General features: G+C 47.4%; 1 protein-coding gene across 3 annotated transcripts; it reads right to left on the bottom strand.

The window, feature by feature from the left end:
• Positions 1–4,398: 4,398 nt before the first annotated feature.
• LOC102961506 (centriole, cilia and spindle associated protein) lies at positions 4,399–21,526 on the bottom strand. 3 transcript variants are annotated; one of them, XR_006209485.1, is made up of 4 exons: positions 21,074–21,526; positions 7,412–7,680; positions 5,132–5,928; positions 4,399–4,733 (listed from the first exon to the last, which is right to left on the bottom strand). XR_006209485.1 is itself a non-coding variant. In XM_042961261.1 (4 exons), exons 1-3 carry the CDS (start codon positions 21,462–21,464, stop codon positions 5,752–5,754), a joined length of 837 nt encoding a protein of 278 aa, XP_042817195.1. In that variant the 5' UTR covers positions 21,465–21,526; the 3' UTR covers positions 4,399–4,733; positions 5,713–5,751. The 3 variants fall into 3 exon arrangements, 1 of the variants encoding a protein (XP_042817195.1); XR_006209483.1 differs by having other exon boundaries at positions 5,204–5,928; XM_042961261.1 differs by having other exon boundaries at positions 5,713–5,928.
• Between the last annotated feature and the right edge of the window lie 3,377 nt (positions 21,527–24,903).

The following is a 24,903-nucleotide window of genomic DNA, read 5'->3' as shown; positions in this document are numbered from 1 at the left end:
GGTGGGGCGGGGGCGGGGGTGGGGGTGGGAGGGCGGGGGTTGTGCTAGCTTGTGCTTGGCCCTCAACTTGACTTATGGTCCCTCATCACTATGACCTGACCCTGAATTTTTTCCTTTCTTCTCTGTTGATCGGAATGGATGACTTGTGTTGAACTATACAGTAATCCTAGGCATTTTGAATGTTGCATGAGGAGGTGGGAGCCAATCCTATGGAGAACGCTGAGCTTTGTCTTGGCAAGTAATCAATCTGGTTAGGTTTGGGCCATAAGTTCTGTGAGTGCTGGTTCTCACGTCAGTGCGGTTTTCAAAGCCTTTGCAGTGCTATTTGGATCTGTCACCACCTTGGGACCACTGGGAGACCCGGGGAGGGAATCTTCCTATCAACTCAGGTCTCAGATGTGCTTGGTACGCCAGTTAGGATCAGCTCCTCGGGTGCACAGCATGAACAGGGCTGAGCCAGAGCTCGAGAATAACTCCGTGGAGTCACTTGTGTGAGCTCTTCCCTCGCTACTCTCTCCCCAGCACTTTCTGGGTCCTCTAGCCCACCACTTCCGGCCCACTCCTGTAACCGAGCCCCGTCCTTCAGAGAGGAGGGCGAGCACACGGGCTCAGCCTTACCTCCTTGGTGCCACAGCTCTACCAAATGGAAGAGAAATTCCCTTCCCTCAGACTCTTGGCTCCCGCAGGCCTCCTGTTGGCAGCCGAGGGAGGCCCCGCCTGAAACATGGAGACCAAGGAGGGGAAGAAAGTGGGCATTTCCCCCACTCTTTCTGGGCTCTAGCATTTGTGTTTGTTCCTCAAGCCCGGCTTCTCTAGGGTCCCGGCACCACCGTGCCCACTGCTGCATCTGGGGCTGCGTTGCGTTCCGGCTGGGAGAACCAGAGGAACACGAAGCCGGCACACTCACCACCTCGGGGTGCTTGGAATTCTGGGGTTCTCCCCAACCTGCTTGGTGCTACTTACTTCTTCGTGTCGTCCAGTGGTGGTGCCATACATTCTGTCCGGGCTTCGCAGCCGTGTTCAGCGAGAAGGAAAAGGAAGGCGTGTGTTAACTCCACGTAACCCGGAACAACAAACCTTCCCCGCGATATTGAGAGAAAGGTCTAGAAGGCGTATGGCACTATTGCGTATTTGTGCACCGAAGAAAGAGTCTGTGTGGCTCCACAGATACGTGCCTAGGGAAGAAGGTCTTCAAGCTTACCTACGCAACCTGACCCGGGGTTTCCTCGAAGAAGGAATTTCGGCGCAGGGGTGGTATCGAAAGAACTTCCACCTTTTACGCCGTACCTCTTTTTGAACGATTCTAAGCATGCACGCATTATTGCTTTTGTAATTTTCAAAATGGGAAGACGTGAGCGAAAAGACGACGAAACACTTATCGTTGAACTCAAAGCGGATATCCAGAAAGCATCTTTTCCTGGGTGTAATGTATCTTGGTAACATTTGTCGGAGGGAAAAAAAACCCGTTCAGGAGTCAATGTGATCACGCATCGTACACACAGCCATTGATCTACTACTCAGAAGTATTTCCCACAGAAGTTTCAGCCCATAATCCTAAGTTTATTCACATTTTTCCAAGTAATTGCGATATTACATAGAAGCTACAAGCAAATACGTAGTTCTTCGAAAAGACAACCCAGAATTCTCATCGCCTGAGCTTGGGGATTGTAAGCAGGCCTTATATTCCTTCAGAATGTTAAAGGGAAGGCACTACTCAAAATAACCATAAAACAACATGGCGGGGGGGGGGGGGCGAGGCGGGAGGGACTGTTCTTAAGTACAGTTTTGCAAATTGTAAAAGAAATCTCAAGAGAGGCTTCCAATGTCTTCATGCAGGTGTCCTGACTTTCAAAATGGAAATAAGCGTTAAAGAAGTAACTTATTTCCCTTTTACACTACTAGGCTTGAAGGGAGCAAATCTGGGCCAATAATCTCGACATAGCTCCTTGCCTAGAATTCGGGATTAAGTGTGTTCTTACACTGTATTACTCCCTATTCACTCTGCTGTCCAAAAACTCCACTTCAAAAGCATTTGAAATGATCAGGTCACATTTTTAGTATTGCTTCTTAACCAACTGAGCCACCCAGGTGCCCCAGTATTGCTTTTTAAATGTTAACTTATCACCAAACTATATAGCAGGGGCCTTATGAGTCAGGCATTAGCATTTTAGTATCAAACCAAACACAGAATCAAGATAAAGAAACATTAGCACCATTTTGTATCTAATCCAGTGTAAAACTATTTTTTACTCAGAAAAGTTGTTTTCACTTCTAACATATGCTTCGCCTCTCTCCCTCCTTGCCAATAATACTTTTGAACATTTTAAATACCAAGTACGATAACATTCCATTTTTAAAGTTTATGCTCAGTACAGCATTTCAAGTCAAAGGAGGAAGGTTATCACTAGAATTTTTTTTTTTTTTTTTTTAAACTCTGCCAATTGCACAAAATTCTGTTTGGGGAGGAGAGGTTTTTTTTGGGGGGGGTGGTGGTGACGTCTAATGGCTCACGGACACCATTCTTCCGTGCAGTTTACAGAGTTTGAGTGACCTCACACACACACCTTTCAAGTTATTGGCAATTTTTATTTAATGAAACAATGACAAAGGTATTACATATGAAGTACCATAAATAGGTGCCTACTACATCATGAGCAATTAAGAGAATCTATACCCTATTATACCTTTAGTAAACTTTTAAAAAATGTATATATGTACTTAGAAATGTTACCACGGTGGAGTTTATATATATAGGAGTATATGTGTGTGTGTGTGTGTGTGTGTGTGTGTGTGTGTGTGTGTATAAAACCCAGAGGTACCAAGTATTTTGATACCTCCTAAATAAGAGCAGCCTTTTAGGTTTAAAAGGAAAGAATAGGGGCGCCTGGGTGTTCAGTCGGTTAAGCGTCCGACTCTTTGAGTTTGGCTCAGGTCATGATCTCGTGGTTTGCGAGTTCGAGCCCCGCATCGGGCTCTGTGCTGGCAGTGCGGCGCCTGCTTGGGATTCTGTCTCCCTCTCTCTCTGTCCGTCCCCTGCTTGCTCTGTCTCTCAAAATAAATAAAGATACACTTAAAAAAGTATTTCAAACTATTTTTTCAAAAAAAGAAATAGATTTCTATTTATTTGTCATTTGCCTTGGTCCAGCAGAGTTGCTAGATGTTACTTAGTATCTGATTACTGCTTTTAATAAAAGTAACACAGAAACCATGTTTATGGCAAACTTTTAATTTTAAAACCAAAATTTAAAAAAGAGAATCTTAGGCAGCAATTATTTTATTCCATATTCTCACTGGATTTTCAGTTTCAGACTTTTCAACATGAAAGGTAATTTTAAACTAGCTTGCTGTCTTCCACGCTGTCCCAAGAATTAGGAACATGATTTATAAGAATTAGGAACATTAAGTTTCTAGAATGAAGGGAACAGTCAGACCATCAAATGGTTACCGCTTAAAAAACTTCATGGGCTCCAAAGGTGATTTTCACCCCTAAAAAGACACCCTCACCAACTAATGACTTGGACATGGGAAGGGGACTCACAGTTAATTCAGGCTGATGTACTCATTGTTCATGCACATGAAAAGTACTTTAAAAATCCTGCCCATTGGTCTTCTACTTAAAAAAGGGGTAAAACTGGCCAATATTGCCTTCTAGGTTTTGTCTCCATCTGGAGTTGCCAGTAGTAAGGAAGCACATTAAATACAAGTCTGTTCCCTAAAGGGGAGGGAGTCCGGCTTGGTAAAGCCGAGAGGAAGCTGGGTTTCTAAGGCAGCCCGTCAGTGTGGAACCTGACCTACACCCAAGGCCATCTTCCCGGAGATTGTCAGGTGCAACAGGAATGCTTGAGCTGGATGCCTAAACACAAACGTGCACGAAGGGCTTTGGAAGGAACAGTTTTCACAGTCAGCTGCACCATCACAATGCCCCGTTAATTTGATCGTTAGGTACCTGCAGTGTTTAAGGACTTTAATAATGACAGTAACGTTCACCAGGATTATTAGCAGGGTTGTTTTGGACCAACATATAGAACTTCCTGTTAAATAGCCATCTCAATGATTAGGAGAGCTCTCTATGTAAAAGGATTCACCTCAGAACGATGCAAGTATTTAAAAAGTCTTTTTTCTTTTTTTTAAAGCTCACGATTCTTGAGTTTTCAAAGCTTACACAGTTGTAAGAGGACATCGTGTGAAGATTTTATGTGGAATACAACATATTTGTGTTCTAAACATTGACTATGGGGGGCTTGGTTGGCTCAATTGGTAGAGCATACTCTTGGTCTCAGGGTCATGAGTTCTAGCCCCACACTGGGCCTGGAGCCTACTTTAAAAAAAAAAAAAAAAAAAAAAAAAGTAAAAATTGACAACACTTCAAAGATCCAGAGTAAAAACAGCAAGGGAATGTTCAACCTCACACCTAATAGCAAATTTTATTCACCCATCTACAGGTGCTAACCTGGCCCAGGCAAAGGACCTTTTTTCCCTCTTCCAGAGAATTCGGCACGCTTCCTTCCTGTAGATTCCTGTATCGGCTGGGTGGAAACCAGCATTCCTTAAAACCATTTTGTTCTACCCCAAAGGAAATGTACCAGGGAAGGAGCGCTTTCTTTACATGCTCAACATCCGTGCCTAGACAAACACCACCATCGTCTCATTCCACTGGCTAGGAATCCGGGAGAAATGCATTTCAGCGGAAGTCTGAACAACGTACATCGTCAAGGCTTTGTTAGGAATGAGTTCTGTAGAGGAAAGAGTGGGGAAAGTAGGGGTAAGCCACATCTCTAACTGGTATCTGGATGTCATCCCCCCCCCACCCCCCCGTGCGCAAGACCACCTCAACATCGCTAAGTGAAATTTCACACAGGAAGTTCTAAATGTCACGGCCAACTATTAAAGAAGAGGCAAGAGTCCGCGGCGCGTATATGCCAAAAGGCTGGACCGCAGCAAGGAGCTGCTTCCCCCGTTACGTGTTAAGAAAGTTGCAATAATAAAAAGAAAAGTTTCACAAAAGAAGTTCAGTACTCCTCTCGACACACCGCACTGGCACTTTACGTACAGGACTGCATTCGATCTATTAAAATCTGTATGAGATAGAAAGTGCCCAGATGACAATTTAAAGGGAAAAGAGGACCCTCACCCAGCCCAGATAATTCTTAAATATCACAGTCTGTGTAAAGTGGTGCCATAATTGAAAGACGAGTAAGTTTACTTTTTCAGGAACTGCGGGGGTTCTGGCGTCACTATACAAGGAATCGATGTTAGTGTCGAAACTCCCTTTCGATGAGCCGTTCTTTCAGGCAGAAAACCACGCGTAAGGAAAATGAGTCTTAAGCTACAGGTCGGAATGATCTTCCTCACTATGGAATCTGGAAAGTTACTCAGGACAGGATGAAAACAGGCTCCGGCTACACTGACAGAGAATACTGAATGTTAAGCATCAATAGCCATTTAAAGGCATTCGGTGGCGGTATCTGAAAAGATTAAGATGCTTTAAAACAAAAACCCTTATAAGAATATCAAATATTAGGGACTGAGCTTCATAAATAACCAAATATCTATGGCTTCAACTGTCGCCCTACTGCTGAGGTAGGTGACCAGGGTTCACTGAAATAGAGCAATCTTTTGGACATTCCCTACGGAAAACCTTGCATAATCAGCTGGTTTCTTAAATCTACGTCTGTTTTCTTTTGTTTTGTTTCTTCTTTTTTTTTCATTTACACTCTTTTGAAGAGGCTGTCCCAGCAACTGTTTCGGCCTTTAAGCTCTTGCCGAATAGCATCTCATGTACTCTGTCATCCATGGGTTCTCCGAGGAGGAAGGCTTTATCTTTCGGTTTTTCTCCACGTCTACAGAGTGAGCGCGCTGCCTCTGAGTGACCAGTTTCCTTTTTTCCACCTGTCTTCTGTTCTTGGCTCGTAATGCTGATTCATGAATCTAAATTACTCAAAAATAAAAAGAGTATTGTTACTTCTAAAATAAAAGTATAACAACTTACGTGGCTTTTATACTCATTTTCAAGAATATGTGCGATGAATATTTACTACCCCCAGGTCACCTGAAGCAGGCCAGAGGCCAGCCCGGCTTCATCATATCCCTTTCTCCTAGGTATAACAGCTCCTCCAGAAAAGCCATTCCCTTGCCCCTGGTCAGTGACCAAGATGCTAAACAATAAAAAACGGACATTAAATTTTAGGTATAAGTGGTAAGCAACTAATTTGCATGTGTCTCTAGAAACTGGCTCTGGAAAATTATTGAAGATGCTTAGCAGTAAGCCTGGATAAGTATTCCATTAAAGGACTTTTACCACTTAAGACGTTTCATGCTACAGACGAACTCTGTTGAACTTAATCCCATGCAATAGCCAGAGTCTTTTGTTAAACCACAGCTCCATTGTCTCAAATATCACTCCAAATAACACCATCTGCTAGGGTTCGTTGAGAAGTCTGTTCAGCAAAAATCTGATCATGGTAATTCATCAGAATTCAAATTCTTTGTATTTTCTGCTTCTTTTCATTCGTTCTTTGCTTTAGGCCGACTTAGTCATGTCAGTGCTAACATATGTAATTGCTTTATGGCTGCACACATGAAGACCTCTGGTCAGACGTGTTCTCGGGACTGAGAGGACAACTGGGGGCACCTCGGTGGCTCAGTCGGTTAAGTGTCTGACTTCGGCTCAGGTCATGAGCTCACGGTTCGTGGGTTCAAGCCCCGGGTCGGGCTCTGTGCCGACAGCTGAGCCTGGAGCCTGCTTCGGATTCTGAGTTTCCCTCTCTCTCTCCCCAGCTTGTGCTCTCTCTCAAAAATAAGTAAATAAACATGAAAAAAAAAAAAAAAAGAGGACAACTAAGGCTCCAATGAGTAAAAGGCACTGGCTGTGGATGAGCAGGGGAAAACACAATCATCCGAATTGAACTCAAAGAGCCAAAGGGAATCTACAGTAGGTGCCAAGAACTACAGAATCAATCTAACAAAAGATAACAAGGGAGTCAAGGAATACTAGTTATCAAAGCCACAGGAACCAGAAACCTGTCAAGAGGCCCACGGCACATCTACACGGGCAGCCACCAGCCCTGCTGGGCTCCTCCTCTGCACCTGCGCCCCGCCCCCCCACCACCCTGGAACTTGAAAACCCTGACTCCAGCCACTTCTTCTCCTGGTTCCATGTTGGTAAATCTTCCGAATCCCAGCTAATTCCCAGCAACACCCCTCGATCTCCAGGGAGCTGACACCCTCAATCTGTTTGCCAATCAGATGCCCAAATTCCAGGCTTTCCTTGGCCCACCCTGCCATCTCCTAAGATCTACCATGACCCCAAAGCACCGCCGTGATCACAGAATAGGACACCCGCTGACGGGAACGCAGCCCAACCCCCAGCCTCCAAGGAAAAGCAGTGACGGCCAGGTGCCCACGAACCCACCTCATGCACGGGGGCAGACGCGCAGACGTTGTGAGTTTTTTGGCTTCCTGTATCGGTCTGTTTTTCTCCCCACCCATAAAGAGCAAACGGATGCTTCTTCTCCTTTATTTTAGTCGATGATCTTTGAGGACTTTTGGCTGCTTTCCTATTTCCTCTAGCAAATAAGGCACTTGGTTGCTGTCGAGGTTCAGTACTGCTGGGTAACTTGTCAGTCTCTTTTGCTCTGACCTGTTGTTCAGGTTTTTCTTTTATGTCTTTCACTGGCAGTGCTTTTGAAAAAAAAAAAAAAAAAAGGAGATAAAACAAGACGAGAATGCTTTAAAATCACGTTTCTATATAATCACTTCAAAGAGCTGGGTTGTGAAATTCATAACGCTTCATGCCGTAACAGCTCAATTCACGAGTCCGAGTAAGGAAGAAATACAAAACCAAGCCAGGGTTATACCTTTCAAATGGTCTAACCCATTTTAAAATCAACAGCAAATCCACCAAGGCTGGGCCAAACCTATTCAAAAGCCACAACTCTCGCTCACAGTCCGATATCAAGCATCCCAATTAAATATTAAAACCTAAAAAGCACCACAGCCTAATGGCTTTCTCCACAACCCCAAGGGAAGTCCAATCATCAAGGCCTCACTTCAGAAACAGATCGGGATTTGCGGTAATCTCTCAGCAGATGTAAAAGGTTAGGTGTTAAGTCACTCAACTCAAGTTCCGGGATCCCGTTTCTTTCTGGTGCACCATGATTACGGAAACCTCCTTACGGCTCTTAACGGGCTCAATTTCATTTCTTTTTGAGGCGCCATGAATATGGAGAGCTCCCTGTGGCTCTTAACATGCTGTAAGAAAGAGCGAGCTGCCCGCCTTAGTTTGAACAGTCCTCAGTCACAATAGGGAGCGGTTTCCATAGTTACTCACTGTGGATTCCCAGCATGAAGAGCTGCAGGTGTGGGCTCCTGTTTTAAGAGGGCTTCCCCAACACGTGCGATAGAAATGACTGCACGAATCCGGGCCCAGGGTCTACACAGCCCTCGAGCCTGCCAGCAGAGCTGGAGCAATGCTGAAGGAAAATGGGACTGCCCTTTCTGAGGTGAACGTCAGACATGAAGGATGTACTCTAAAACATACCTACTTCCCTTAACAACATTTTATCAGTTGGCCACTCATTACTTTCTATAGACCCTTTATTTGTGGTAAAAGTTATATGATGCTGTTTCAAACGCTTCGTGATCCCATGTTTCATTTCGGCCCGAATTTCCATTTTTTTTGTTTGGTTGTTTTTACTGACATAAGATCGGCATATAACATCATATGAACTTTAGGTGCACGACACTGTAATTTGGTATTTGTAGACACTACAGACTGATCACCACGCTAAGTCTAGTTACCACCCATCACCATGCAGTTGAGTCCCCTCGGCCACGCAGCCTTCCCCCAACTCCCTTCCCCTCTGGTAACCGCCAACTTGTTCTCTGGATCTAGGAGTTTGCTTTTGTTTTGTTCCTTTGTCTTGTTTTCTAGGTGAGATCACATGGCATCTGTCTTTCTCCGTCTGACTTCTTTCACTTGGTCTGAAACCTGCTAGACCCACCCGTGGTGTCCCAAATGGAAGATTTCCTTCTTCTTTTTGTGGCTGGGTAATGAACGCTCCATTGTGTGTATATATGCCTTATCTTCTTTACCCACTCGTCAACGTCAACCGGTGGACACTTAGGGTTGTTTCTCTATCTTGCCTATTGTAACTCATGCTAGAATAAACACGGGGGTGCCTATATCGTTTCGAATTAGTGTTTTTGTATTCCTCAGCTTAATACCCAGAAGGGAAATGGTTGGATAATATGGTTAGTTCTCCTCTTACCTTTTTGCGGAATCTCCCTCCATATTGTCTGCCATAGTGGCTGTACCAACTTACATCCCCACCAAGTATAGGAGGGTTCCCTTTCCTCCACATCCTCACAACACCTGTCATCTCTTGCCTTTTTGGTAACAGCAATTCTAACAGGTGTGAGGAGATATCTGATTGTGGTTTTGATTTGCGCTGCCCTGCTAATGACTGATGTTTAACATCCTGACACATGCCTACCGGCCATCTGTGGATCTTCTCTGGAAGAATGTCTATTCACACCCCGTGCACATGTTTTCACTTGGGTTGTTTGGTGCTTTGTTGTTGAGTTGTGTGAGTTCTTGATGTGTTTTGGATATTTAACCCCTTAGGCAAATATCTTCTCCCATTCAATGGGCTGCCTTTTTATTCCGTTGATGCTTTCCCTTGCTGCACGGTTTTTCAGCTTGTTGTAGTCCCATTTATTTTTGCTTTTGTTTCCTTTGCCTTTGGAATCAGATCCGGAAAAAAAAAAAAACATTGCTAAGACCAATTGCCAAGGAGCTCACTGCCCATGTTTTCTTCTAGGAATTTTATGGTTTCAGGTCTTACATCCGAGTCTTTAATCCACTTGAGTTAATTTGTGTGTATGATGCAATAGAGTGATTTAATTTCAGTCTTTTGAATAATGGCTCCTTATGCATCTACAACTCCATTTCACTTACCCGAGCTGTTTAGGTCTTAAGGATACCCCTCACTTCAAATGCTCCGGAATTTGGCTCTAGGTGATGATTTACAGATTGCTATTCTAAAACCTCATCACCTCTTTAGGACACATTCTTGGCCCTTCCTATTTCTGGTTGTGATTCTTTTCTTGCTTCTGCCTACATTCCCTTTATTTATTTATATTTATTTATTTTTTTTGCCCACATTCCCTTTATTTATTTATTTATTTATTTATTTATTGCCCACATTCCCTTTAGAGTAAGCCCCTGAATAGGAAGTCAAGATACTGGGGCACAAGTGGGAAGTCTTGACAGATTGTCGTCTGTCATTTCTATCTTCTATCTTCAGCAATGACCTTGACTCTACCAAAGTTCCCTTCCTTCTCTTCCTCTCCTGGTCTGTATGTGTCTAACCCACGTCTTCCAGAGAAGCCTGCCCAGAGAAGGGAATAATGATTTAGGTTAAAGGACAAACCAGTCAGGAAGAAAAGAGAAAAAGAGAGTCCCAACAAGAGGGAATGTCTTGTTCAAAGGCCCGGAAAGAAAAGGGAATATAAATAGTTCAAAATGACAGGTCCAGAGAGAGTCTGTGGATGAAGGCATGGGGCGGGTGGCAAAGGAGGAGACTTTCCACACCAAACTCAGGAGTTTCATTTTATCCTGAAAATGATGAAGATTCACTAAAGGATTGTAAGCTGAAAAAGCGACATGGCCCTATTTGCATTTTACGGATATGGCCTCCAGCTACCAACGTGAAGGATGAGTGAGAGAGGCGAGGACAGAAAGGCCAGCTAGCAAACTACTGCAGTCTGGGGGTGAGGTGGGAAGTGGGGGCCAGTGGGGCCCAGGAGTCACGGTAGGGGTGGAGAGGGGAGAGAAAGGACCAGAAGGGGGCCCACCGAGCCTGGCAGGTGCTCAGACTCACTGGGCATCTGTGAACCACACACTGATCAGAACAGCGAGCGGGTGGTACCGAGGCCTCTCCAGAGCAGACGGCCCAGCAGCACTGCGACAGACCGGTGAAGACGACAGACACCCCGCGGCCCTGGGAGCAAAGAGGAGTCCACAGCTCCCACAGATGTTTAGTGGGGATGGTCCTGCTATCCTCTGACAGAGGTCCACCCAAGGATAAAGACAGGATACTTGCGGCGTCGGATGGGAGATACTTCTGGAACAACTCAGCCCATGAAGCCAGGAGACAAGGTAGTGAGCCAGCAGGTGGGAGCTGAGGTCTGGACGTGGAACAGATCATCCAGGAAGCAACGCGGAGTCAGAGGAGGGGACAGTGAGTCAGGCCCCTAGGGCCACCATTATTTAAGGAGCAGCCAGGCTGAAGGAGGAGAGCCTAAGAGGGAGAAAGAATTGCTAGAAAAGGAGAAAAACTCACCAGGAGAGAAACTACGGGAAGAGCATTGGTAAAGGAGGCAGCCGTGAACAGTGTTCAACACCGCAGGGGGGAGGGGGTCCGTCAGACGAGGGGGAAGAGACTCAGCATTGGGCAAGCAGGCCGCCTACTGCTGACAGAGGGGGACGCGGGGTCGGGGCACCAGGTCACGGTGGGCTGCATACTAGACAGGGTGGAGGCTAGTTCTGCTAACCGTGAGCTACCGGACCAGCCCTCCCCGCCACAGATAAACAAAGACTGATGTTCAAAATCCCGAGGGTCCACAGGCGCCCAGTACAAAGAAGTCAACTCTTCTCTAGAGACCCTGGGCCAAGTTATCCCTACAAATAATTTTGCAAACGCGCTTATGAACGTACTGCAAAAGATGGGCGGCCTCGTAAGGACAGAAGACAAGAAGGAAGGGCCAGCGGGAGCAATTTTCCATTTACAGGCTATCAAATCGTTGCGTTTACTCTCCGTAACACTTAAAAGAAAAAGACCAACCCAAGTACGTCTGCAGCAGCAGGAGACAAGGACGGAAAATGCAGAAGAGACAGAACCTATCAGCCCAATATTAATATTTATGAAACTCTTGCCTGCTGTCAGGTGAGTGCATGTGAACCTACGGGTCAAGATCTTACCTGGAGGGCTGAAGTTGAAACCAAAGACCTTCTCAGAGGAACAAAAACAGCGGTCATCGCCATTGTGGGAGAGGATTAGAATGCCCCTTTCTCAGGAGCTGACAGGACAGTCAAACAAAAATAAATTCAGTCTTGGTATAGGGCTGTGCTAGCCAATACGCGTGGCTATCAACTATGAGCGTAAAGGAAAATTAAATAAAAGTAAAGATTCGATTCCTCAGTTAAGCCGATCAGAGTTTAAGTGCTCAATAACCCCACGTGGCTAGGAACTACCATGCCGGATGATACAAAGAGAGAACACGTCCACCGGGCCGCTCAGTTTTATTGGAGGGTCTGTTTTGAAGAATCTGAACAACAGAATTAACACATTTGACCGAATGGCTATACATACAACCCTGCAGCCCATAACTACAGAATATATAATGTGGTGAAGTGGAACATTTACCAGAATTTACACATCTGAGTCTCTAAAGCAAATCTTAATACATTTACAAAATTGAAATCACACAGAATGTTCCCTCTATATAGTAGGTAATTATGGTGTAATTATAGTGTAAATCACCTTGATAAAACAACAAAAATAAGTAACTTTTTTTTAACTTTTTAAATGTTTTATTTATTTTTAAGACAGAGACAGCCACAGCATGAGTAGGGATGGGCAGAGAGAGAGGGAGACACAGAATCTGAAGCAGGCTCCAGGCTCTGAACTGTCAGCACAGAGCCTGACGCGGGGCTCGAATTCACGGACCATGAGATCGTGACCTGAGCCGAAGTCGGACGCTTAACCGACTGAGCCACCCAGGTGCCCCAGTCCTTTTTTTTTTTTTTTTAAAGATAAATACATTTCCTTATGTTTGTATTATATACATAAATGTTAAGGTTTATTAATTTTTTCATGTATTTTAAGAATCATAATGATTTTGCTTAAGTAAATAAAATACTATATAACAAAACTCGGGTCTTTCTCCTGCAGGGAGTTAAGATTCATCCTACTCAACTGACAGTATAGCTAAAGCAGTAACTGTGGGGAAATTTACAACCTGAAATCAACATATCCAAAAAGAAAGGCAGGTAAAAAAAAAAAAAAAAAAAAAATCAATGCTAAGCACCCATCTTACAAAGCGTAAGGGAAGAAAAGATCATGGATCAATAAAGACATATTAATAAAGAAAATCCACAGAGTCTAGAGTTAGTTTTGGGGGGGGGGGGAAACTAATAAAATTCACAAGTCTCTGGCAAGACTGATCAAGAAGGAAGTAAAAAATAAACCTAAGTGGGCGCCTGGGTGGTTCAGTCAGTTAAACGGTTTAAGCGTCCGACTTTGGCTCAGGTCATGATCTCGCAGTTTGTGAGTTCGAGCCCCACGTTGGGCTCTGTGCTGACAGCCTAGAGCCTGAAGCCTGCTTCAGATTCTGTGTCCCTCTCTCTCTGACCCTCCCCCAACTGTTCTCTCTCTCTCTCTCTCAAATATAAAGATTAAAAAAATTTTTTTTTAGTAAATCTAAGTAAAAATACAGCAAATGGAATTTAGGCTTAATACGCACTGATGACATGTGCATATAGTCCCTTCCTCCCAAAAGCCCACTAAAGTGAAGGAAAAAATGCATAACCCATAGGACAAAAAGCAAGGGAGACAATGACACCAGGCAGCAGGTGTCCATACAATTCTGGAAGCTGTAACATAGATGAGAACATAGAAGTGACCTTGAGAACTGAGTAGGACGAACCCTAACTCCCTGTGGGAGAAAGTCCCACAGGACACACTGAACCCCAAAAGGAAATAGAAAATGAGGCAGAAGGCCAGTGTAATGGAATGCCTTTTCCAAAGGTCCAGCATTAATCAGTGTCCCAGCCCACATGCTTTTTTTTTTTTTTTTTAATGTATGTTTATTTTTGAGAGAGACAGAGAGAGAGACAGAGCGTGAACAGGGGAGGGGCAGAGAGAGAGGGAGACACAGAATCGGAAGCAGGCTCCAGGCTCTCAGCTGTCAGCACATCCGATGCAGGACTCGAACCCACAGACCGTAAGATCACGACCTGAGCTGAAGCCGGGCACTGAAACCACTAAGCCGCCCAGGCCCCCCAACCCACATGCTCTTCTGACAACATAATATGAACGTGCCTGTTGAGATTGGTGGGGGGGGTGGATGCTTCCCCTTGAACCTGGGCAGACTTTCATAAGCGAGGAATGGGGTGAAAGAAGTGGTCCATGGCTTCTGGTGATAAGTCACAAAGGGCAGCCCAGCACGTGCCCTGCTCTCTCTCTCAGGAACAGTTGCCCTTGGAGGCCAGCCAGCACATTATGAGGAAGGCCAGGTGCATGAAGATGTCACAAGCGAGTGCCCTAGCAGCCAGCCCCCAGCCCTGGCACCTTCCAGCAGAGAGTGGACGGCACAGAGTGGAAACAAGGCATCCCCTGTGCCCAGGGCAAGTTCCAACCCACAGAAACCGTGGGCAGTAATAAATGGGCAGTGGAATTTTAAGCCACTAGTTTTCAGGGTCACTCGGTTATGTCATTGTCGACACTTCCTGCAAAGTCTTTCCTCCCGTCGGTATGCCACATGATTGCCCCTCTCCTAGCTCAGAAGGCATGTGGGTTACTCCCCAGAGATGGAGAAGCAGAGTGGGTAGGGGCTTGAGATACGAGGCACAGGAAAAGTAAAGGGCGACACCTTCTTGAAAAACAGGTTTATGTGGTAAAGAACAAAGCCCCTCCTCCCTTTCCCCAACTCTTGTTCCCCGAATGCTGACAGCCAGGCTTGTACCCCGCCCCAGGCAGGAGACTGGAGGGTTGCCATCTGGGGAGGTGAACATAAGAAAAATGGGTACTTATTATGTTTAAGTCCCCCAGAGAAACAGCTCGTCCTCATCCAATTAGTCAACAACCACCCCCACAGCCAGAGCTCCTGGAAAGCTCTTCAAGTCTCACTCTTACATGCGAGCAGACAGGCTAAGAGCAAACATCTGAGTACATCCTCTAAAAAGAGAAAGTCCAAAGTATACAAAAAGACTATGAAATATAACAGACCTCTCAATTATGGCTTTTTTTTTTTTTTTTGAGTTAAAAGAAATCCAAGAACAGGATGTTTTTTTTTTTTTAATGTTTATTTTTGAGAGAGAGAGAGAGAGAGAGAGAGAGGTGAGCGAGTGGGGAAGGGGCAGAGAGAAAGAGGAAGACACAGAATCTGAAGCAGGCTCCAGGCTCCCAGCTGTCAGCACAGAGCCCGACTCAGGACTCGAACCCATGAACCATGAGATCATGACCTGAGCCAAAGTCAGATGCTCAACCCACTGAGTCACCCAGGTGCCCGCATTTTTTTTTTACTTTTTAAAAATAAAACTTGGGACAAAAGAAAAAAAAAGGTAATCTTTCCAAAATTAGATGGTAGAACTAAAATTTTCAATATAAAGATTGGAAGATACAATTAAAGAGTTCTTCCAGAAAACAGAACCCAAAATTCCAATATCAAAAAAGTTTTAAATAAAAATGTTAGAGGTTTGATCCAGGAGTTACACCATCCAACTAAAAGTAAATATAGAAAGAAAAAGTAAATAGAGCACAGGAAATTATTTAAACAGTACTAGAAAATATTACCGAACTAAACGAAAAGTTTCCAGACTAAAAAGGCCCACCAAGTTGTCAGCCCAATAAATGATAAAAGACAGGGGTGCCTGGGTGGCTCAGTCGGTTAAACATCTGACTTCAGCTCAGGTCATGATCTCACACTTCATGAGTTCGAGCCCCGTGTCGGGCTCTGTGCTGACAGCTTGGAGCCTGGAGCCTGTGTCTCCCTCATTCTCTGCCCCTCCCCCACTTGTGCTCTGTCTCTCTGTCTCTCTCTCTAAAATAAACACTTAAAAATTTCTTTTAAAAAAAGACATACACATAAAGGGCACCTGGCTGGCTCAGTTAGTAGAGCATGCGACTTTGATCTTGGTATTCAAGCCCCTTGGGTGTAGACCTTACTTAAAAAAAAAACAACGAAGACGTAGACTGTTAGAACACCTAGGATAAAGAGAATCTATTAAAAACTGCTCTCTCCGCCCCCCAAAAAAGAGGTCACATACACAAGGTGTTGGAATGGCATGGTACTTCTAAAACGCAAGACCAAAAACTAGGATGCAATATAATAATACCTTTAAACGCTGAAATTTCTCATCTATAGTTCTCTACCTTGCAAAATATCAATCCAGCCTTTGGATATAATACAGGCATTTTCGGTCATGCAAGGTCACAAAATTTCTATTCCCATGCAACATTTCTCAGGACTTACAGAGGACATGTTACCCCAGAAGGAAGGGATAAGCCACACGAACGAACACTTGAGATGTACAAGAGAGATCAGAGAAAGGATGTGAGCAAAAGAAATACTGAAACAGTGAAGAGAAGTCCCAGACTGACAGCACAATGTCTAAATTGGAATAGGAGCACGGGGGGTTCAAAAAAAAAAAAAAAAAGTCTCCAAGGGAAAAAAGAAAAATAAATGAATAGAACACCTAATGTGTCTAGCATATGCCAAGTTTTAAAATACTACCAGACTATTTCAGGGTGAAGTAGTCATGGGAATATAAACACACACACACACACACACACACACACACACACACACACACACACACAAAGGTAAAACAATGATTAACTTCAGGAAAAACATAAATAAAAAGAAAATGTAGTCAGAATATACTACACGGCCCACCTGTGCATACTTCTACATAGCCACAATAATTCAAACACAGAATCGTGCTTTAAGCAAAATAGTCACGTAGTTAATACTGTGGGACAAACTGGGTGCTGGTAAATGTCAGGGAGTGGGTGTGGCAGAGCCAAGATCTTAAGCTACATCATCTCCCATGATGGGAAGTCAATATATAATGTTTAAAATAAAATTTAAATAGCCAACGGAGGGGTGTCTGGGTGGCTCAGTCAGTTAAGCATCTGACTTCGGCTCAGGGCATGACCTCCCGGTTCAGGAGTTCGAGCCCCATGTCGGGCTCTGTGCTGACAGCTCAGAACCCGGAGCCTGCTTCGGATTCTGTGTCTCCCTCTCTCTCCGCCCCTCCCCTGCTGGTGGTCTGTCTCTCAAAAATAAACAAACGTTAAAAAAAATAAGAAAATAAAATAAAAAGCCTCTAGATGAGAAGAGGGTGGGCATTGCTGAAAGGAAAGCTAAAAAGAGTTGGAAGGATCATCCGCGGGAGCGAGGGGCATGGGTGGGAAATAGGTCAGATTTTTTTTTTTTTCATTTTAAGCATATTTTTAAAAAATTATGCATATGTGTAAATTTGCTAAAAAAAAAAAATTAAGTGAAAAGGAGACATATGAAGGAATTAGAGACAGTTCAGAGGACTCTCCAAAGCATGCTTCAAGGCATACCACAGTGAACACTCCTGTAACACCCACCACATGCATAAAACGTCCTGACAGCTTCTTCATACCCATCTCTTAAATAAGAGTGAGAAGCCAAGGATCATCAGACATTTCAAAAAGGTCTCTAACATGAAATACAGGGTTAAAAGCAAAAGGAAACGCAAGTGGGGAGAGGGTGGGGAACCAGAAACTAGGCCGTAGAAATACAATGAGAAGAAAATACATAAAAAAAACTTCTAGTAATATCCTCAGCAAGATAATAAAAGACACTATATGCATGAATTGAGAAGAGAATACTATTTTTTACGAAGGAATAAAAAGAGGGACGCCTGGGTGGCTCAGCTGGTTAAGCGTAGGACTCTTGGTTTCTGCTCAGGGGTCGTGATCTCCTGTTTCCTTGAGTTCAAGCCTCACATCTCTCTGCCCCTCCCCCACTCACGCTCTCAAAATAAATCAATGAACTTTATAACAAAGGAATAAAAAGAGGAAGGGAGGGGGAAAGAAGGTAGGGAGGGAAGGTAGCAAGTCCAGAAAACAAAATTAACTTAAAAATAAATAGAATCCCACAGATAAAAAAAAAAATAGATGAGTTGCGGGGGGCGGGGGGGGGGCACCACACTGAGCATGCAGCCTGCTTAAGATTCTCTGTCTCTCTCCCACTGCCCCTTTCCCCTGCTCACGCTCACTGTCTCACTCTCTCTAAAATAAAAGAAAGAAAGAAAGAAAGAAAGAAAGAAAGAAAGAAAGAAAGAAAGAAAGAAAGAAAGAAAGAAAGAGTTGTAAGATAAGGTTGAGAATATCGCCCAGAAAAAAAAACAGAAGAAAAAGACAGATGAACATTCGAAAGGTAGAGGAGAAATTCATGAAGTCTAACATCCAACTAAGGAGTTCGAGAAGAAAGGAACAGGAACAGAAATAGAGGTGAAAAAAGAAAACCTACCAAAATGACAAAGCAGGAGTTTCACTGCAAGGGCTCACAAGCACACTGGAGGAAGACAGACCTAGATCAAGGAGAAATTTCAGAACGCAAAGGACAAAGGGAAGACCCTAAAAGCTTCCTGAGGGTGGGGACACGTTATCAAGAATCAGGAGACCACAGGACCCTAGCGCAACACCGCAAGTTACAACACAACACAGCAAATGCCTCCAGACTCTTTAGAGACAGTACTTCCAACCTAGAATTCCAGGCTCAGCCACGAACTCACCAAAGGGCGGAAATACAAGCTATTGTTTGACATATAGTTTGACAAGCTATTGTTGACATTGTTTGACATGCCAGCTCTCAGAAAATTAACCTCGCACATACCCTTTCTCGGGAAGCTACTAGAAGATAAGTTCCAACGGGAGGGGTAAACCAAGAAGGAAGATGATGTGAGAGCCACACAAGGGCTCCTACGTAAGAGAAGCCAAGGAGTCCCTGGGGTGGTAGCCAAGGGCCCGCCCAACATGGAACCAGGCAGGCAAGAGAGAGCAGCAACCAGGCCAGATGGAAGTAGGTCAGAGACACAGGGAGGGATGTCTTAAGATGTCGAGAGCGAGAGCGAACCTGATGTGTTGGTTGTATTGTGAAAGAAAGAAAAAGGAGTCATGGCAGACAATACAGGGCGGCTTGGCACAACATTTTCCAGGCACAATATGGTAAATACAGTCGTAGGTGTAACAAACTCCATGACGACTGTTGAGCAGGTGCGGGGAGGGCCCGTGTGTATGGGTTAGGAGGGAGTTAAAAAGGAAAGCCAATAGATAATGCTAAAGACTGAAAGAAAAAAAATTAAGGAATGTCAACAAAAGCCTTGTCACCCGGAGAAAAATCAACACCAAAGGAAAAGCCAGAGGCGCTGGCAGTGGTCGTCTAAGGAACAGGGAGCTGGCCTGTGTGTCTGCTGGATCCTTGTAATAAGCCATGCAGAACTATATGCTTCTATGTGTACATACGGCTTCAGTAAAAACAAGAACCAAAGGTTTGTTTCATAGAAACTCAAGGGTACTCATCATTCTGGTATATAAAACCATCCACGTAAAAACAAGGATTTTCAGTCTTGCCAGACATAGGAATCAACAGGCAGGAGCAAAGCAAATGGTCCTGCCACCGAGAGGCCTGGCCACAACAAACATCCTTTCTTCCGCCTGATGCCTAAGCCAGAAATATCGGCAGATAAGAAATAACTGACCTCAGCCACCAGGAGGATTCCGTGTCTCTAAGGAAACCGAAACAATCATGAACTCAGGCAAACACAGGCACCTCAAGTACATCTCACAATTTAGCTGGTAGACCAGTGTCTGCAGGACTAAACCAGAAGGCATGTGCCCCTGCCCCCTCTGCCTTCTGTTATTCAGATTTCCACCAGGGATCATTGAAGCTAGGAAGCTACTAGAAGCTAGCTAGGGAAGCTACTACACGGCCACAAATCTTGGGGAATTTACAGGTTATGTGAGGGTGGAAAGGCAGCTCTAGGATGCACTGAGAATGGCTGAAGATGACAGAACAGCAACAAAGCAGGCTGGCTCTGTGACTAAAAGATTCAGTTTTCTCTCTTCCAGCCTCTTGCAGAGGGGCTGCGATGAGAGACTGAAAAGCTGATTAATCCCCGCTTCACAGTGCCGTAAACAAACAAAACTGAAGTCACTGATCATCTATCCCCAGCTTCCATTTCTTCATCTATGAAACGGAGATAAAAATTACACCCCTACCGCTTAGAATGGTTTTGAACGCTGAGCGAGAAAATACATATTCTACGATCAGCGACTGGAGGTATAATAAGCTGTCAATACATTTTGGTTACTTTTCTCGCCAAAGCCTCTTTAAAATCGAGTGACCCGGGACGGGGGTGGAGAATTGGGACTGGGGGAGGGGTGGGGGGAGTGTCTGGCCAACGCTAGAAAGTAGCAGGAAGGAACCCCTGGTTACTCCAGGCTGCATCCTGAGGCATTTAACCCGGCCCTAAGCACCAGCGACCGTCCATCCGGCCTCCCGCGCTGAGACCCCAACTCTGCCATCGTCTGGCCAGGAAAGGAGGTGGAGGAGGACCAGGGCAGAAACAGTAGACGCACAGCACCCGAGGGCCATCTTCCAGCTACGGCTCCACCTCTACCCCGCGGCAGCCTTTTGATGAGGGGTGCGCGCACGGGGGACGAGTGGGTGGGCAAGAAGCGGAGAGCACCTCGCACGAATATTCTCCCACCAACCAGGAGTTACGCAACCGCCTGCGTCAACAAATTCAAAATACTCTTTAGGGACAATGCAGCGAGGTCAGGGACTTAACACAGAAAAACAGCGGCCCCATTCATGAGACTGAAAGCTGGGCTCAGCGACCTTAACCTCTTGGGCTCGGTCCCCTCTGAGAATCTGATGGAAGCTGGGCTCCTCTACGGGGGGGGAAAAAAAGGTGCTTAGATATAAATAGATGGGATTTCGGAGCTCACTAAGGCAACCACCGCCCTCGGAGGAAGACCCGGAGTTCAGCGCCACTTCAACCCAGTTCACAGCGGGCTCAACCCAGAGCCACCCGATGACGGAAATAAGGGCGGGAGGGCGGAGGCGGAGCTGACACCACCCTTATTTCGGCCAGGGAGGCGCATTCTCCGTCTACCAGAAAACAAAACAAAAAATGAATAAATAGGAAGGGCTTGCCCTGAGCGCTGCGAGACACGGAGCTGGGCAGCTCGGACGCCAGGGGCAGCCCCCTCCCGGCCCCCTCGCGTCTCCCCTCCCGGCCCGGTACCTGGCAGAGCCCCGTCCGCCGCCTCCTCCGCGCTCGCCGCGTCCCGGGCCTCCCCGGCCTCCGGCGCCTCCGCGCCCTGCTCCTCCGCCGGCCCGCGCGCCCGCCGTTCCGGCCCCTCCCGCGCCGCGGATTCCGCGGGCGGCGGCGGCGGCGAGGCGGGGGCGAACTGGGGCGCGGGGCCCCCGGCGCCCGACGACGCCGACGACGCCGAGTCGTCCGAGGCGCCGGCCGGGCCCCAGTCGTCCCAGAGCCAGGGCGCGTGCGCCTGCTCCAGCAGCCGGCGGCCCAGGCGGTAGTGCAGCAGCTCCCGGTAGCACGGCCCGTACTCTTCCCAGCGCGGCTCCCGGTAGCGCTTCATGTACTCGCTCTTCACCCCGCTCCCCGGGGACATGGTGCCTCCCGCGGGCTTGAGCGCGCGCGGCTCCGCTCCGCCGCCGCCGCCTACGGAGCCGGGGACACGACACAGAGACCCGCCCCGCCCCTCCCGCCGACCCGGCCCGCCGCGACGTTTAAACCCGGAGCCCCGCCCGGACGGGGCGGGCGGGGGCGGGGCGCGGGCGGAGGGGCGGGGCGCGGACAGAGGGGCCGGGCCCGGGCGGGGGCGGAGGTGAGGGGGCGGAGGGAGCGGGCGGCCGGCCCCGGGAAGGGGCGGGGACCGGGAGGACCCGGCCAGGTAGCGCCTCGTCCCGTGACCCTGTCCTGACGGCCCCGGCGGGGTACCGCGCGGGAGGCTCCAGGAGGAGGGCGCAGCGGCCAGGACTGCGGGGGCAGGGGGGGTCACCCCGGGGGACGGCGGCCAGAGGCCGCGGGCTGGTGTGACAGGGCCGCGGGAGGCCGGGGACCGGCGGGGGCAGGAGTGAGGCAAAGCAAGGGCGGGGGGTCCTCGGGGCGCCCTCCGAGCTTACCTCCTCGGTCCCGCGCCGGCCTGGCCCTGCGTCCCCGGCCCGTCCTCCGCGCGCGTGGCGCAGCAGCTCCGAGCGGCCCGCTCTCCCCCGCGCTTTCCTGCCGAGCAAGATGTCGCCGACGGCGCGGCGGCCCGCGTCCCTGCGGCAGCCGGCAGGCGAAGGCGCCGCCTCAGTCCCCGGGAGCAGACGCCTCCCCCGCGCGCTCCCGGTCTCGGCCCCCGCCCGCTGCGTGGGGGCGGCCGCTTCGGTGCCGAGAGCGAGGCGCGGGGGTGCAGCGCGCTGCCAGCCCGGGGCCCCAGGCCCACGTCCCCGGCCCACCCGGCCCAGGCGCCCGCGCCCCCGCGTCCCCAGTAGGCGCCGTCCCAGGCGCCCGCCACCGCCGGAGGCGTCAGCTAGGGGCTGGGGTTGCTGCCCCGTCCAGTGAACGGTGCAGCCCCCCCCCCCGGGGTCGCACCCTCTGCGCTCCCCTCCTGACACCCCTGCGCTGCTCTCCTCTCCCAGAAACGAGTCCCCGCGGTCGCTCTTGCTTCCTTCCTGTGTTCACACAGCACCTGTTACTGTGGTTTTAACCCCTTTCCACGTGTTAGTACGAATTCCTTTCTTCTCGGCACCCCAAACATTTTTTTCAACTTCATTAAACCCGCCAATCCACCCTCTCAGAGACGTCTGCACCAAAAGCCTGGACAGATTCAGTTGCCTCGTGCGGCAGTATACAATGTTGCTGCAGTCGTTACAGTTTCAAGTGTGGCCCCACGCAGATCCTTACCCTCCGTTAAAAGGAGCCTTGATACATTCGTAACAAAAAAGATTTGAAAGCAGCTTTGGAAAATCAAAATACTTAAAACAGTTGAAAAGCAGGCCTAGGCCATCCATGAGTGAGTTACACCGGTCTGGCTTCCGTAGTGGGTTTTCCTCCATTCACCTATTTTTTTTTCATCTACTATTTAAAAAAAAATTCTTTTTAATGTTTACTTTTGAAAGATGGAGAGACAGTGCGAGTAGGGGAGGGGCAGAGAGAGAAAGGGAGGCGCAGAATCTGAAGCAGGCTCCAGGCTCCGAGCTGGCAGAGAGCCCTACGCGGGGCTTGAACTCGTGAGCCATGAGATCATGACCTGAGCGGAAGTCCGATGCATAACTGACTGAGCCACCCAGGCCCCCTTCATCTGCTATTTTTGCTTCTGTCTTCATTCATATTCTGCCCCAGCCCCTCATGGAAGCCGACTGATCCAGAGGTCAACACTGCCCAAATGGGACAAGTCAGACTGTCCTGAGAACTTGAAATGAGCAGTCCAGGAGTCATTACCCCTGGATTGTTAAGGGCAGTTTTCTGGATGGACCACTGCATGAGCCCTGGCTGTTGACCTCCCCACAGCGGCCCTGACTTCTCTCTTCCCCAACTTTGCCTTTTGATCCTTGAGACACCCCCCAGGAACCTTCTAATGCATTTCACTTTTGTGGAAGTGGCCAGGGGTGGTTTGGGATGGTTGCGACCCAAAGAATGGTAACAAATATATTAATAACCCGGGGGAAATGACAATGTGCAGTTGTATGAAAAATGCAGAACGCAAGCTGTCTCAGCCTTGGCTGCGTGATTAAGCACCCCAAAACTTAGTGGTTTAACATTACAAAGATTGCCTGTTTCTCACAACTCTGTGGGCTAGCCGGGCAGTTCTGGTTTCGCCTTGCTGGTCTAGACTCACTGTACAGTGGCCTTTAGCCGGAGGGAGAGTTGAGTTCATGAGGGCCTCACATGCCTGCTGGTGGGGCTGGCTGTGCACTGGCCTCGTTTGGTCCCCTCCCTGTGGCCTCATCCTCAGGAGGCTAGACTGGCTTTTCCACTCGCCCCTGTCTTCTGAGAAGGTAATGGCAAGCTGGAAGGCCTGGGAAGGTCATATACATCTCTTCTCCTGCATCTAATACTCAAATAAACCACAAGTCCAGCCCAGATTCAGAGAGAAATAAACTTCACCCCTGCATGAAAAGGGCAGCAGCTAACTTCCCTGAGTGCTGGGTAGAGAACTTTGCGGTCCTACTTTACAAGGTAATATACTGGGGTTTTTTTTTGTTTGTTTTTTGTATAGCTGAAAAATAGAACTAGGAATGATTTGTTTTATTTTTTTTTTAAAGTGTATTATCTGAGAGTGAGAGCATGCCCAAGTGAGGGAGAGGCAGAGAGAGAGGGAGAGAGAGAATCCTATGCCTTGTCAGCATGCAGCCCAATGCACGGGGTCTGATCACATGGTTCGTGAAATCGAGAGCTGGACGCTTAACTGAGCCATGCAGGTGCCCCGATTTGTTTTCCTTTTTACCTATTGTGCACACTTAAGCATGCTACTTTGATTCTAATTTTTTAAAGTGTTATTATTCATCAGGGCTCGTCCACTTGGAAGTGATAAAAACCAATTCAGCCAGCTTAAACAGAAAGGACATTTACTGACTCTGGCCGAGCTAAACCCAGAGTCCCAGTCAATTTCATTGGGATTCTATTTCTTTCTGTCTTTGAGCTCTGCTTTCCTCCTGGGGCTGGCCTTTCCCCCCCCCCCCCCCAATGTAAATGGACTTCTTCCACATAGCTGAGGAAGAACCCCTTGTAGCCTTATGTTGTCTTAGCTGAGGACCACCAGCATAAGAGAACAAAGATTCTCTGGTCACATGCTTAGCCGTTGGCAGGTGTAGGAAGTGACATGATCGGCCAAGCCTGGGAAACGTGCCTATCTCTGTCGATGGGGATAGGGTGGCAGGCTGAGATTGACAGCCCAGGGAATAAGGATGGAGTGACTCCTCAGAAGGAGGAGTGATAGGCACACAAAACTGCGTGTGCCCACGTGGAGGTTTGTCTTTGTGTCTAAGAAGAACTAGATGAGAATGTTCTAATTTGACAGCACATGTGAGGGGTATAAAAACGTGGGATATAGTTGATCTTAA

Source organism: Panthera tigris, chromosome D2 (genome assembly GCF_018350195.1).
Source record: "Panthera tigris isolate Pti1 chromosome D2, P.tigris_Pti1_mat1.1, whole genome shotgun sequence".
Taxonomy (NCBI): Eukaryota; Metazoa; Chordata; class Mammalia; order Carnivora; family Felidae; genus Panthera; species Panthera tigris.
Note: the sequence above shows the minus strand (reverse complement) of the source record. Positions and strands in the feature narration are given on the sequence as shown.

Coding starts and splice junctions, on each gene's coding strand:
- LOC102961506 (XM_042961261.1), bottom strand. CDS start 21,464: ATGTCCCCGGGGAGCGGGGTGAAGAGCGAGTACATGAAGCGCTACCGG. Junction 7,681..21,073: donor GGCGGACGGGGCTCTGCCAG/GTACCGGGCCGG, acceptor TTTTTTCAAAAG/CACTGCCAGTGAAAGACATA. Junction 5,929..7,411: donor CGTCTGCCCCCGTGCATGAG/GTGGGTTCGTGG, acceptor TGAGTAATTTAG/ATTCATGAATCAGCATTACG.